This window comes from Moschus berezovskii, chromosome 6, assembly GCF_049115385.1.
Source record: "Moschus berezovskii isolate FMDL1 chromosome 6, NW_MosBer_1.0, whole genome shotgun sequence".
Lineage (NCBI taxonomy): Eukaryota > Metazoa > Chordata > Mammalia > Artiodactyla > Moschidae > Moschus > Moschus berezovskii.
In genome coordinates, this window is record NC_142465.1 from 38,610,405 (window position 1) to 38,625,542 (window position 15,138).

Consider the following 15,138-nt stretch of genomic DNA (forward strand, 5'->3'; position numbering starts at 1 on the left):
ATTACATAGACACTCTTTCTACATAATGGAACAGAGATAATCAACCCAAAAGATCATAGCAATTACTAAACCGAGAGATAAATTCTCTCTCCCTCTGCTCCCCCATATACATACATATATATGTGTATACACACACACACACACACCCATATACCAGCTAATTCAGCTCCAAATCAAATAAGTCCACCTTTCAAGAATAAAGAAAAACTAGTCCCGCGATGGTTAGATAGTATCGCTGACTCAATGGACAGGAGTCTGAGCAAATTCTGGGAGACAGTGAAAGACAGGGAAGCCGGTTATGCTGCAGTTCATAGGGTAACAAAGAGTCGGACATGACTTAACAATTGAACAAGTCCTGTATTTGTCATAACAAATACCCATATATTAATTAAAATTATACCAGAACAATTTTCAACATTCGTGAAAGACACCAAAAACTAGACACTAAACAATGTAGTATTCCAATATCTACATCTAACTGCAAAATTACTACATGTACAAAGGAAGTATGGGCTTCCCAGGTGTTGAGTGGTAAAGAACCTGCATGCCAGTGTAGGAAACATAAGAGATGCAGGTTTGCTCCCTTTGTTGGGAAGATCAGCTAGAGTAGAAAATGGAAACCCTGTATTCTTGCCTAGAAAATTCCACGGACAGAGGAGCCTGGCAGGCTATAGTCAATGGGGTCACAGGACATGACTGAACAACTGAGCACACATACAAAGGAAGTAGGAAACATGACACATAACTAAGGCAAATGTGTTTTAACAAAAAAAGACCCAGAAATAATAAAAACAATAAAGAAAGTTAAGTCCCTCAGTTGTGTCCGACTCTTTGCGACCCTGTGGACTGTAGGCTCCTCCATCCATGGGATTCTCCAGGCAAGAATACTGGAGTGGGTTTCCATTTCTTTCTCCCAGGGATCTTCCTGACCCAGGGATCGAACCCAGGTCTCCCACATTGCAGGCAGACACTTTAACCTCTGAGACACCAGGGAAGCCCCCCAAAATGGTAAAACTAGGAGATAAAAACTTTAAAACAACTATTATTAAATATGCTCAACAATTTAAAGGAAAATATGAACATAATTAAGGAAAATGTGGGACAATATTAGAAAGTCAAATGGAATTTCACTGAAAATATCTGAAATAAAAAAATACGATTAGATGGGCTTAATTAGAAAACAGAAAATAAAAACATAACAATAGAAACTATCCACAATGAAGTACACAGAAAACGAAAAGACCTTAAAGCAAGAAACAGAGCCACAGTGGCTTGTAGAACAGTTACTAAAAAGAAGGAGGGGAAATTTAAAAAAATTGAACAAATAACTGCCAAAAACATTCCAAATTTCATTTAAAAAAAAGTTAAATAAACCCAAGCAAAAATAATAATCCTAAATGTACATGCCACTAATAATTGGAGTTCAAACTATATGAAGCAAAAACTGACAGAACCGATAGATACAAACACTGACAGGGCATACAAATAGTTGATGATTTCAACACTCAACTCTCAACAAATCACAGAACAATTATATAGAAAAACATCAAAGACACAGAAATACTGAACAACACTCTTTATTTGTTATCAACAAATATTACATCCAAAAAACATTCTTTTCAAGTGTGCATAAAACATTCACCAGAAAGACTGTAGGCTGAACTATTAAACAAGTCTTGATTAAAAAAGAATGAAATCATGTGGGATGTTCTCTGACAAAATGGAATGCAATTAAAAAGCAGTAATAATAATGACAGTAAATGATAATAATAAAAGATAGTTTGAAAACAGAAATAAAACATTTCTGTATAACTCATGAGTCAAAGAAGAAATCACAAGGGAAATAAATACCATGAAGTAAATAATAATGACAACACAAAAATTGTGGGAAAATATTTAAAGTTGTTTATAGAGGGAATTGATAGCTTTATATACTGATATAAGATAAGATAAAAAATCTAAAATCAATGGTCTAAGATTCTATTTAAGAAACCTGATAAAGCAACCCTGCACAACAAAAGTTGTATATAAATAAAAAATGAGGTAAGTACTAATTTATTAAATTGTTGTTACTATTATTTTGTCACTAAAATTAGTAAGGATTAAAATATCACTAATATGCTCAATAGGAAAACAGAATAAGTATATATAAAACCTAGTGGGCACAATAGTAAAAAATAAACAATACTCAGTCCAATCAATTCAAAAAACGTAAGAAAGGAGAAGGACAGAAAAGAAAACCAAACAGGCGAGACATTTAGAAACCTATTCAAAACATGGTAAATTTAAACATAATTATGTATCAAAATTATACTTAAAGTAGATGGAATAAGTACACTAATTTAAAATCAAAGTTTTTCCAAGAGGTAAAAGGTCCAGTGAAAGTGTCAGTTACTCAGTTGTGTCCGACTCTTTGTGACCCACATGGACTGTAGCCCACCAGGCTCCTCTGTCCATGGAATTCTCCAGGCAAGAATAGTGGAGTGGGGAACCATTCCCTTCCCGACCCAGGGATCAAACCCAGGTCTCCCATATTGAAAGCAGATTCTTTACTGCCTCAGCCACCAGGGAAGCAAAAAAAAAAAAAGCCCAAATATATGTTACTTACCAAAAAACTGATCTAAAATATAAAAAGAGATTGAATATAAAATAAGAACATATAAATATCAACAAAAAGGAAGCTGATACACACACACACATATATAGTTATATTAATATCTGATGCTAAAGCTGAAGCTCCAATATTTTGGCCACCTGATGCGAACAGCCAATTCACTGGAAAAGATTCTGATGCTGGGAAAAATTGAGAGCAAGAGGATAAAGGGGTGACAGAGGATAAAATGGCTGGGTGACATCACTGACTCAATGGACATGAGCTTGAGCAAACTCAGGGAGATCGTGAAAGACAAGGAACCCTGGCATGCTGCACTTCATGGAGTCGCAGATAGTTAGACATGACTTGAGGACTGAACAACAACAACATCAGACCAAAAAAGAAAGAAAAAAAAAAAACAGGAAAAAGGAGACTCAACTGCAAAAAGGAGACTTTATAATATGTCCAATTAACCAGAAGGATGTAACAGTTAGTGTGCACCAAATAACACATTCTCAAAATGTGAAAATACTATCTTTATAGAACTATAAGAATAAAGAAATACATCCTCAATCAAAACGGGTGCTTTTAACACATTTCTCTTCATAAATGAAGAAATAAACAGGTGAAAGAGTCAGTATTGGTGTGGAAATACAAATATCATGATTGTGTTGCCATAATAAAAAAGACGTTGTTGTTCAGTCGCTAGGTCATGTTTGACTCCTTGTGACACCATGGACTGCAGCATGTCAGGCCTCACTGTTCTTCACCATCTCCTGGAGTTTGCTCAAACTCATGTCCATTAAGTCAGTGATGCTAAACAACCATCTCACCCTCTTACACCCCCTTCTCCTTTTGCCATCAATTTTCCCAGTATCAGGGTCTTTTCCAATGAATAGGCTCTTCATATCAAGTGGCCAAAGTACTGGAGCTTCAGTTTCAACATCAGACCTTCCAATGAATATTCAGAATTGATTTCCTTTAGGATTGACTGGTTTGATCTCCTTGCTGTCCATGGGACTCTCAAGAATCTTCCCCAGCACCACAATTTGAAAGCATCAGTTTTGTGGCACTCAGCCTTCTTCATGGTCCAACTCTCACATGTGTACATGACTACTAGAAAAACCATGGCCTTGACTGTATGACCTTTCTCCATAAGCAAGTAATGTCTTTGCTTTTTAATATACTGGGTAGGTTTGTCATAGCTTTTCTTCCAAGCACTAAGCATCTTTTAATTTCACGACTGCAGTCACCATCTGCAGTGATTTTGGAACCCAAGAAAATAAAATCTGACAGTGCCTCCAGTTTCTTCCCCTTCTATTTGCCATGAAGTGATAGGACTGGATGCCATGATCTTCATTTTTTGAATGTTGAATTTTAAGCCAGCTTTTTCACTCTCCTCTTTCATCTTCATCAAGAGGCTCTTTAGTTTCTGCCATTAGAGTGTGGTATCATCTATATATTTGATGTTGCTGCTATTTCTCCCAGCAATCTTGATTCCAGCTTGTGATTCATTCAACCTGGAATTTTACATGATGTACTCTGCATATAAGTAAGCAGGATGACGATATACAGCCTTGTCATACTCCATTCCCAAAATTTATACATCCATGAACCTTGTCCTACTAGTTCAACAGTTTTGATTTGAACCAGTCAACTGTTCCATGTCTGGTTCTAACTGTTGCTTCTTGATCTGCATACAGGTTTTTCAGTAGGCTGGTAAGGTGATCTGGTACTCCTATCTCTTTAAGAATATTCCACAATCAAACTGGGAGCTTTTAACATATTTATGTTCATAAATGAAGAAATAAACAGATGAAACAGCCAGTAATGCCCTGGAAATATAAATATTCAATGCCGTTGCCATAATTCAAAAAGACACATGTACCCCAATGTTCACTGGAGCAGCATTTACAGTAGCAGACATGGAAGCAACCCAAATGTCCGTCGACAGAGGAATGCATAAATATATGGTGTGTGTGTGTGTATATATATATACATATATAATATATATATACATACATATAATATATATATACACACACACACAATGGGATATTCCGTTCAGTTCAGTCGCTCAGTAGTGTCCGACTCTTTGCGACCCCATGAATCACAGCATGCCATTACTCAGCCATAAAAAAGAATGAAATGTCATTTGCAGCAACATAGCTGGACCTAGAGATTATCATACTAAGTGAAGTAAGTCAGACAAAGACATATCATATGATATTGCTTATATGTGGTATCTTTAAAAAATGGTGCAAACGAACATATTTACAAAACAGAAATAGAATCACAAATGTAGAAAACAAACTTATGGTTACCGAAGTTGCAAGCAGGGTGGAGGGAAGAAATTAGGAGACTGGGATTAATGTATACACACTATTATTTTTATGTATTTTGATAAAATATATAATTAATAAGGACCTACTGAAAAGCAGAAAGAATTCTACTCAATATTCTGTAATAACCTATGAGAAAAGAATGTAAAAAAGAATGGATACATGTATATGTAAAAATGATTCACTCAACTATACACCTGAAACTAACACAACACTATAAAGTAACTATACTCCAATTAAAAAAAATTTTTTTAATGATTAACTGTATTGGTTTAAGTGACTTTTGTAGACACTTACACCTAACAACTTCAGAATACAGGTCATACCTTGGAGATATTGCAGGTTCAGTTTCAGACCACCACAATAAACTAAATATCATAATAAAGTGAGTCAACCCAAACAAACATTTTGGTTTCCCAGTGCCTATAATATTTATGTTTATACTCTACTATAGTTTATTAAGTGTGCAATAGCATTATGCTCAAAAAAAGTGTCAGTCAGTTCAGTCGCTCAGTTGTGTCCAACTCTTTGCAACCCCATGCACTGCAGCATGCCAGGCCTCCCTGTCCATCACCAACTCCCGGAGTTTACCCAAACTCAGGTCCATTGAGTCGGTGATGTCATCCAACCATCTCATCCTCTTGGCCCCTTCTCCTCCTGCCTTCAATCTTTCCCAGCATCAGGGTCTTTTCCAATGAAGTTCTTTGCATCAGGTGGCCAAAGTATTGGAGTTTCAGCTTCAGCATCAGTCCTTCCAAAGAACATTCAGGACTGATTTCCTTTAGGATGGACTGGTTGGATCTCCTTTGATTAGGAAATAATGCTAAAAAATAAAAGGCTAACCATCATCTGAACCTTCAGTAAGTCATAGTAGCAAAATCAAAGATCATACATGACCAAAACTACTATAATAGTGGATTGGCCAAAAAGTCTCTTCAGTTTTTAAGTAAAAATAAAAGACATATTTTTCATTTTTATCATGAACTTTATTGAACAACGTATTTACCCTGTCACTTTTCAGGTAATTGCATAATTGCATCGTCTCAAAACATTTTTTATCTTTTTTGAGCAAAGAATTGTTCCAGGTGCCTTTTTTCCACTGGAGAAATTTTTTCCATTACGGGAATCTGTAAAGATGGAAATAATTGGAAATCCAAAAATGCAATGTCTGATGAATATGGCAGATGAATTAATGTCCTAGCCAAGCTATAACAGTTTTTGCCTGATCATCTTGCATTATCCAGATGGAAGATTATGTGTTTTCTGTTGACTAATCTGGACACTTTTTGTGAAGTGCTGCTTTCCATTGGTCTAATTGAGTAGTACTTGTTGGAATTCATAGTTTGGTTTTCCAGAAGGAACTGATAATAGAGGTCGCCCTTCCAGTATCAGCATATACACAACATCACCTTCTCTGGATGAAGACCAGTCTTCCATGTGGTTGGTGGTGGTTCATTTTGCTTTGCCCCACATTCTCTTCTGTTCCATATTATTTTGCCATATTCACTTTTCATCACCTGTCACAATGTGCTTTAAAAATGGAATGTTTTCATTATGTTTAAGCAGAGAATCGCATCCAGAAATATGGTCAAAGAAGTTTTCATTCGCTTAACTAATGAAAATAACCAAGCTGGTGCAAATGACTTTCAATGCTTGATTTAGATCTTTTGAGTAGGTCGGCTATTTCCTGCATGGTGTAACAATGACTCTTCTCAATCAATGTCTTGATTTGATCGCTATCAACTTCAAATGGTCTACCCAACTGAAGGGCATTGCCCAGTGAGAAATCTGTAGCAGTAAACTTCATGAATCACTTATAACATGTTCAGTTAGTCATAGCACCTTCTCCATACATTGCACAAATCTTTTTTTCTGTTTCTGTTGCATCTTTACCTTTCTTGAAATAATAAAGCATCATATGCCAAGAATATTGGTTTTCTCTTCCACCTTCAATATTAAAATGGTTATACAAAAATTCACCAGTGTTGTTCAGGTTTTTTTAATGCATGCCAATGTGACAGCTGTCATAATACAATCTACCAAAATTGGTTCAAATAAAGTTAAAGACAACTAAGCACTACTAGAGCCACTGTACTGAAAAAAACAAAATGAACCTTTTGGCAAACCCAGTAAGAAAAAAAATAAAAAGTTTGAAACAATGAGAGAATTATCAAAATGGGCACAGACACATGAAATGAACATATGTTGTTGGAAAAAATGGCATTGATAAACTTGTTCAACACAGGGTTTCCTTCAAGGTGTAAAAATGCATCTGCAAAGTACAATGATCAATGCTAAGCTACAAAGTAATGGGCGAAAACATTTCAAAGATTCTGTTCAAACTATGCATAACAGTCTCTCTAAACATACTGAAATTCAGTTAGATATTAGTAATAAAAAGAAAATTAGGAAGTTTTTCATATGTTTTTGGAAATTAAGAAAATTCCCTTCTAAATAATCCATTTTCTTAAAGAGAAAAACATAATGGACATTAGAAGATATTTTAAAATGAGTTATAATAATGATATGAAATTATCAATATTGGAAGTACAAAGTTAAAGTGTGCTTGGATGGAATTTTATGACTTTAAATATATATATTAGAAAAAACAGAAACAAAATCAGTAACTCCAAGCATCAGCTCAAGAAATTAGAAAAAGTGAAGAGAATTAAACCCAAAGAATACAGTATGTAGAATAAAATATAAATACCAGAAATTTAATGAAAATATATAACAGATGTAAACATCTGTTCATCTTCAACATATTGTGTCTTCTTGATTTCATGTGATTAGTGATTATACTGACAACTCTATTCCTCATTGTGACTGCATGTGTTACTTTAATATACTTTTTTTGTGCATGTTTATTGACCAGTTTTCTAGAGTTAAAGAAATTATCTGCCTAACTTCAATCAAGAGGGTTGACTTTCAGTGGATGGGGTAATACAGAACTTTGGGTTAGCTTGTAAAGTTGGGAATTAAAGAGGCAACTCTATATCATGGTGAGAAATTTGAAGGTTTAATACCCTCAAAGAAAGGGAGATAAAAGGGACTGTCTTGAGCTTGAGTTGAAAACAACCCATAATATATTTCACCACTAGCTTGCTTCACAATTCCCATGACTTTGTTTTTACTATCAGAGTAATCAGAAAAATCTCCAATAAAAAAATTAATATAAAGTCATTCTGATCAATATTTCAAGTGACTGGCAAAAGCAACAGAGAAAGGAAAAAATACTTTCTAGCCAATCTGTACAAAGATCCTACATAAATAAGTCTGCTGAAATTTTATAAACCAACTTTAAAAAACACAAAGGAATAATTCACCAAGAGCCAGAGTTAGTAGAATCAGAGTCATGGGAGGCTTAGATATTAGCACTATCAAGTATGTGTTTGTATATACACAGATTTGAGAATTTCTAGAAATTAAAACACAGTCACTAAAATTAAACTTAACAAAAAACTCAAGTGGCATATTACACAGCTGAAGAATGATTAAGTAAACTGAAAAATAATCTTAAGGAAATTACCCAAACTGCTACTTATTCTGAGTATCCTCAGATTTATTGCTTCTGTTAGAGGTTTATCATTCTCAAAAATCAATATATGATAAAATGAAAACTTCATTTGTTTATTATCTATTCTAAAATATTTTTTATTCCACTTAATCACAGTTCTTATATAAAATAAGTAACTGACCTTTGGCCCTTGGCTACATATAAAGCAATGGTCCAATATTTTAATTTACATGAATTACCTTAACAAAATCTCTATCAGTCTTCTCCTTCCATTCTTCTCCAAATACAGTAGAAAAGGATCCTAAAGCTAAAAGAATAAATAGCATATTCAGTAATATGAAATTACTTCTTTCACTTATTTCCTGAAAAGGTAGGTTTGGAAAAACAGTAAAAATATACCTTAAGATACCTTGCTCCTTAAAAATTGCTTCATAATAAATGATAGAAAGTCATGATAATTTCTCTTGAAATACAGTTTTTTAAATTATAGAATTTAAAGTTTTCGTCACAATCTAAAAACACACAACTGGCTTTCATAATAGTTATACAGACAATAATAATTACTCTGCATTAGTTATGATTTGTAGAAGAAAAAAATGTTAAAAAGTCAAACTGATGATATTAGGTTCCCACACTTCTATAATCTTAAATATCCATTCATTTCAAAGATTATTATATAATTTATATTTGAAATATTAATGGGCAAGGCATTCTTTAGGAATAAATCTTTAGAAAACATTCTAAGCCATATTAGCTGATTTATATTTCTTGATAAAGATGTTTTAGGAGGAAACTCAAACCATCTATTTTCAAAAGCTTCTTCGCCTCTCACAACAAAGATTGAGGTATATAGATACATGTTATACCTTTATTTTTACATCTCTGTGTTGCTAATTCACTTTGTCAGCTATGGGACTAGACAGTAAAGTCATACAATACAAATTTCTAAACTGTGACACAATAGGCATCTCCCTTTAAAAATCAGGTAAGTACTTTCATCAACTATCTATAATTATCTATATTCTATAATGAAAGCTGCTGCTGCTGCTGCTAAGTCACTTCAGTCGTGTCCGACTCTGTGTGACCCCATAGACGGAAGCCCACCAGGCTCCCCTGTCCCTGGGATTCTCCAGGCAAGAACACTGGAGTGGGTTGCCATTTCCTTCTCCATAATGAAAGCTACTGGTTTTCAAATGAAGAAGAAAACTACATAGTGGCAACTGTTAACAGAAAAACTAGCTTTATGAATTTGATTCTTCAAAAAAAATAAAAGTAAGCCTTCTTAATGGATGTGTTAATAACAGGGATAACATGTGCATGTATTTTCTGTTGTAAAAGATTTACTGAATGTCTGTAGTCTTATTACACCTTTAATTACAGACATAATATTTATTTAATATTGCGTGTGTTAGTCACTCAATCATGTCCTACTCTTTGAGACCCCATGAACTGTAGCCTGCCAGGTTCCACTGTCCATGGAATTCTCCAAGCAAGGACACTGGAGTGGGTTGCCATATCCTTCTCCAGGGGATCTTCCCGACCCAGGGATTGAAACTGGGTCTCCTGTATTATAGGCAGATTGTCTACCATCTGAACCACCAGGGACGCCAAGTAATATTTACTTACTATTGAGTTCAAATAAAATTTGTAAAGTACTTAGGTAAGAATAAGACTTTTCATTGAAAAAATATAACAAAGGGTGAGGAATGGAAACAGTTTAACATTATATTGATATTAGAATCATGAGAACCATGATATAAAGGGTATGTGAAGTTTTTAATAAATAAATTTAACTATAGTGACCTAAAGAAGAGTTTCATCAAATGTATACATACGTAGCAGCTAAATCAGAAAAATAAAGTCGATACACTTCTAAAGAAAGACAAGATTTTGTCTGTCCTGAGGAAAACCTTAGAAACAAAAACTCCATGGGAAAAGAACACTGAATGCAAATATAAGATGGAAAAATTAAATGTTTGTCAAATGGAATTTTTATTATACTTCTTCAAACACACATCATATATAAACATCTCATACATTCTAAAGAAGTGGTATCTATATTTTCTCTCAATTAAAATTCCATGCCTAAAAAAATTCAAAACCTCTCAAAAGCCTAATGAAATATATACATAATCATATACACCCTTAATATTTTCATAATGTAAAACCACTGTTTTAAAAGTATATGGTCTTCATAAAGTCCCTATATACTCTGGAACTCTAAATTCTGACTACTGAAATAAAAGAAACATTCCTCAAATAGCATTTGCTAATATTAATTATTAATGATTGCTACTCTACATAATAATTTAGTCTGAGATAAAAAAAAGTGCTAAAGAATGTCACACTTCAGTGCATTAAAACTGGTAAACTCAGTTTATCATATATAAATGAAACCCTTATCGAATGATTAAATGGTAAGTATTCATCAAAATTATCATGGTCTGAGAATATTTATTTTTTATAAAAACTTCATTTTAAGATTTCTAAAAATGAACCAATTTTAAACTCCATTCTGTATGAAATGCTGAAAAATGTCTTTAAAAGACCAAGATGAAATATTAGAAAGCAAAGAATATAAAAGTGAGGTGGAAATCCGCAAATGTTAGATCTTCACAGTTACAATACAAACTGATTAAGTGCTGACCTTTGTTCCTCCTCCATGTAACCAAAAATAGTTTCAGAAGTTTAAGAAACTAATTTCACTTTAGTTTAATTTCAAAGTGTTATCATATAAAATAATTACATGTCAGATTTTAAGGAATCCTATTTAAGAAATTCCCTGGCAGTCCAGTGGTTAGGACTCTGTTCTCACTGATGAGGGCCTGGGTTCAATCCCTGGTTGGAGAACTGAGATCCCATGACCTGCGTGACACGGCCAACAACAAGAAAAAGGGAATCCTATTTAGATAATCCCAAATAAAAGTATGCTTGAAAAGTACAGAAAAATGAACTCATTTGTAAACATGCTGCTATTTAAAGATAAAAACAAAAACACTCATATACCTATGAAATATTACAAGAAATTCTCAGACTATCTATATAATTTCCTATATAATAAAATAATTTCAAAATGTATCAATACCTTAATCTATTAATAGAATAAACTTCTGGCAAAAGAAGTTACAATGGTGTTGGGATAGAAGGAAGATTGAGAAGCAAGAAGAAACTTTCTATCAATAACATTCTGCTGACACAGATATTTTAAAAGGAGACACTATGAGCAGGAAAAAATTTCAAAACCTATTTTTTAAAGTCCTATTAAACTACAATTACAGAATTGTGCCATTTGGCCTGAAGAGTAATCCAGATTTGAGATAATTTCACAGAAAACAAAGAACCTGATCTATAAAAACCTACAACTAGAAAATCCTACAAGTAAAACTATGAAATATTTGATAATCCTTATTTTGATTATGTAGCAAATTTTCAACTGTACTGACCTATTTAGTTAAAAATTTTAACTATACACCTGCAGAAACAGACATCAGAAAACAATTTCTTACAGGTCCAGTTTTCTCTATCAGAAGTTTGTATCAAACAATCTCAAATCAACAAACCCACATTCATTCTAAGAAAAATTCAGCATTTTAATTTCGAAAGCTCTGATGAGGTTAAATATCTAATCTATTCAAATATATAAGGTTAAAAAAATCCAGACATTAATTATTTTAAATGATATATTTAATATAACAAAAGCAAATAAAGAATGCTATTATATTGACTAATATACCTTTTTCCCTAAAAACCTTTTAAAAAATCTAAATACCTTTAATAGAATGATTATATAATACATTAAGCCTAAAACTTACTGTCGTCAAACACCCCAGCATTAGCAAGTAATAATGTGATGATTTTAGGGTCTTTTTCAAGTTGCATGACATGTTTGCTTTCATTTGACAGGAGAGTGCATACATTAATAGCAAAGTCCACTTCATTTGGGAGTCCAGATAACAGTGAAAGCACCAGTTTATTATAATCATTTGGCGAATTGAAGTCCATAGATAGCCCATAACTTTGACGGAGATAATCTAACAAAGAAAAAAAAACAATAACACTGTTAAGCATATCAAGGACTAGAAATCATTTTCGGTTAATATCTTTTAAATATAGGATAGAAGCTTGCTTTCTATTATAAAATACAAACTGAGTAGAACTTTAGAGTCCAAGTTTTTGAAGTCATGAAAATTACACTCCTCAGAAAGTACTAAAATACAAGAAATATATATATTCTCTTTGATATCACTGCCAAACTATTGTATCATTATTTTAATTTACCTAATCTACATTTTTTATTCTTACATTTCAAGGAACTTTTTCTGATTTTTTAAGTACTATAAGCCAGAAAGCCTGGTTCCTTTGAAATTTTTAACAACATTATGTTTCAAAACATATTACCTACCTTCTTTACCCAATTTTGGGAGGATTATTACTTTTCAGGTAAGATTTTTTTGACATTTAATTAAAATGTAAAGTTCATGCTTTCAGTTCTACAGTTCCAGGAGTTCGGAAAGTCTTTTAACCACAATTGCAATGGAGATAAGGGAGTATTTCTATCATCCCAAGAAGCTTCTTTATGCTCCTTAGTAGCTGATCTGTTCCCCTTTATCCATAAACAACCATTGATCTACTTTATTTCAAAATGCCAAATAAACAGAATCACACAATACTTATATTTCTGTGTCTGATTTATTTTCATTTAGCAAAATGCTGTTGAGGTTGATACCCATTTAATGTATGTATCAGTAATTGGTTCTTTTTTATTGCTATGTGTTGTATATCTTTACTGTTGTATTATGGCTATAACATAATTTGTTTATCCATTCCCTAGCTGAAGAACATCTGGACTGTTTCCAATTTTTAGCACTTCTGAATACAGTCGCTAATAACAGTCACATACAGGATTTAGTGCAGACATATTTCTTCATTATTCTTTGATTGCTCGGTCATACAAAGTGTATGTTTAACTTTCTAAGAAACTGTAAAAGTTTTCCAAAGTAGCTGTAATATCTTGTCTTTCCATCAGTGATGCATGGGGGTTCCTGGTGCTTGTGCGCATCCTTGTCAGCACTTGGTACTGTCAGTTTAAAATATTCTGAATATGAGCCATATATCTAATATTTGTTTTGTAAATATTTTCTTCCAGATAGTGAGTGATTTCCCCTTTCATTTTCTCAACAATGTCTTCAAAGAGCAGAAGGTTTAATTTTGATGAAGTCTGATTTATAAACTTTTACCTTTTTAGTTCATACTTTCGTGTTCTAACAAATCTTTCCCTAACTAAAATATTTTATGTAGGAGAACTGAAACATTTTTATACCTTGTAGATAGCAAGATAGGATTACAGAAAACTATTATATAATCATAATATGTATGTTCAGTTCAGTTCAGTCGCTCAGTCGTGTCCGACTCTTTGCGACCCCATGAATCACAGCATGCCAGGCCTCCCTGTCCATCACCAACTCCCAGAGTTCACTCAAACTCATGTCCATCGAGTCAGTGATGCCATCCAGCCATCTCATTCTCTGTCGTCCCTTTCTCCTCCTGTCCCCAATCCCTTCCAGAATCAGAGTCTTTTCCAGTGAGTCAACTCTTCGCATGAGATGGCCAAAGTATTGGAGTCTTAGCTTTAGCATTAGTCCTTCCAATGAACACTCAGGACTGATCTCCTTTAGAATGGACCGGCTGGATCTCCTTGCAGTCCAAGGGACTCTCAAGAGTCTTCTCCAACACCACAGTTCAAAGTCAATTCTTTGGTGATCAGCTTTCTTCACAGTCCAACTCTCACATCCATACATGACAACGGAAAAACCATAGCCTTGACTAGATGGACCTTGGTTGGCAAAGTAATGTCTCTGCTTTTTAATATGCTATCTAGGTTGGTCATAACTTTCCTTCCAAGGAGTAAGCGTCTTTTAATTTCATGGCTGCAATCAGCATCTGCAGTGATTTTGGAGCCCAAAAAAATAAAGTCTGATACTGTTTCCACAATTTCCCCATCTATTCCCATGAAGTGATGGGACCAGATGCCATGATCTTAGTTTTCTGAATGTTGAGCTTCAAGCCAACTTTTTCACTCTTCTCTTTCACTTTCATCAAGAGGCTTTTTAGCTCCTTTTCACTTTCTGCCATAAGGGTGGTGTCATCTGCATATCTGAGCTTATTGATATTTTCTCCCGGCAATTTTGATTCCAGCTTGTGCTTCTTTTAGCCCAGTGTTCCTCACGATATTAGAAAATGTTGTATTTCTATAATTACTGACTCTTAATTGGTGCAACTTAGGCCTTGGCAGCTATGTCCTGAGACATATACCCCTAATACATTCATCATATAAAGATCTAACTAGTGTAATGGGAAAAGGAAAGAAACAAGAGTTAGAAAACTGCTACACAAAACATTTCAGAAAAATATGGATTTGAAAAAAAATCTTTTAAGAATGTCACTAAATGGAATACAAGTAGGAATCTATTGTCACAACATTCCACAGAAGAAAATCATGTAGGTAAGAAACTTCATTTCCCAATAGATATTTGAAGAGACACCTCTTCAATATTAAAATGTTCTAGGAATTTCTCCATTAAGTATCACAATACAGTTATAAATGAATTGACATAGAGTCTTTATAATATTTAAGGTTGAATAATAATACATTGTTCATGTCTTATAATCTTGAAAAATTAAATTTC

General features: G+C 33.6%; 1 protein-coding gene across 1 annotated transcript in view; it reads right to left on the bottom strand.

Annotated features, from left to right (window-relative positions):
* The window catches only part of ARID2 (AT-rich interaction domain 2), a 194,926-nt gene that overhangs the window by 68,616 nt on the left and 111,172 nt on the right, over window positions 1-15,138 (bottom strand). The window contains exons 5-6 of the mRNA XM_055394039.2: window positions 12,265-12,483; window positions 8,692-8,759 (exon numbers count right to left, since the gene is read on the bottom strand). Of these exons, the coding sequence (XP_055250014.2) occupies window positions 8,692-8,759; window positions 12,265-12,483 (287 nt within the window). The remainder of the gene's footprint in view (window positions 1-8,691; window positions 8,760-12,264; window positions 12,484-15,138) is intronic.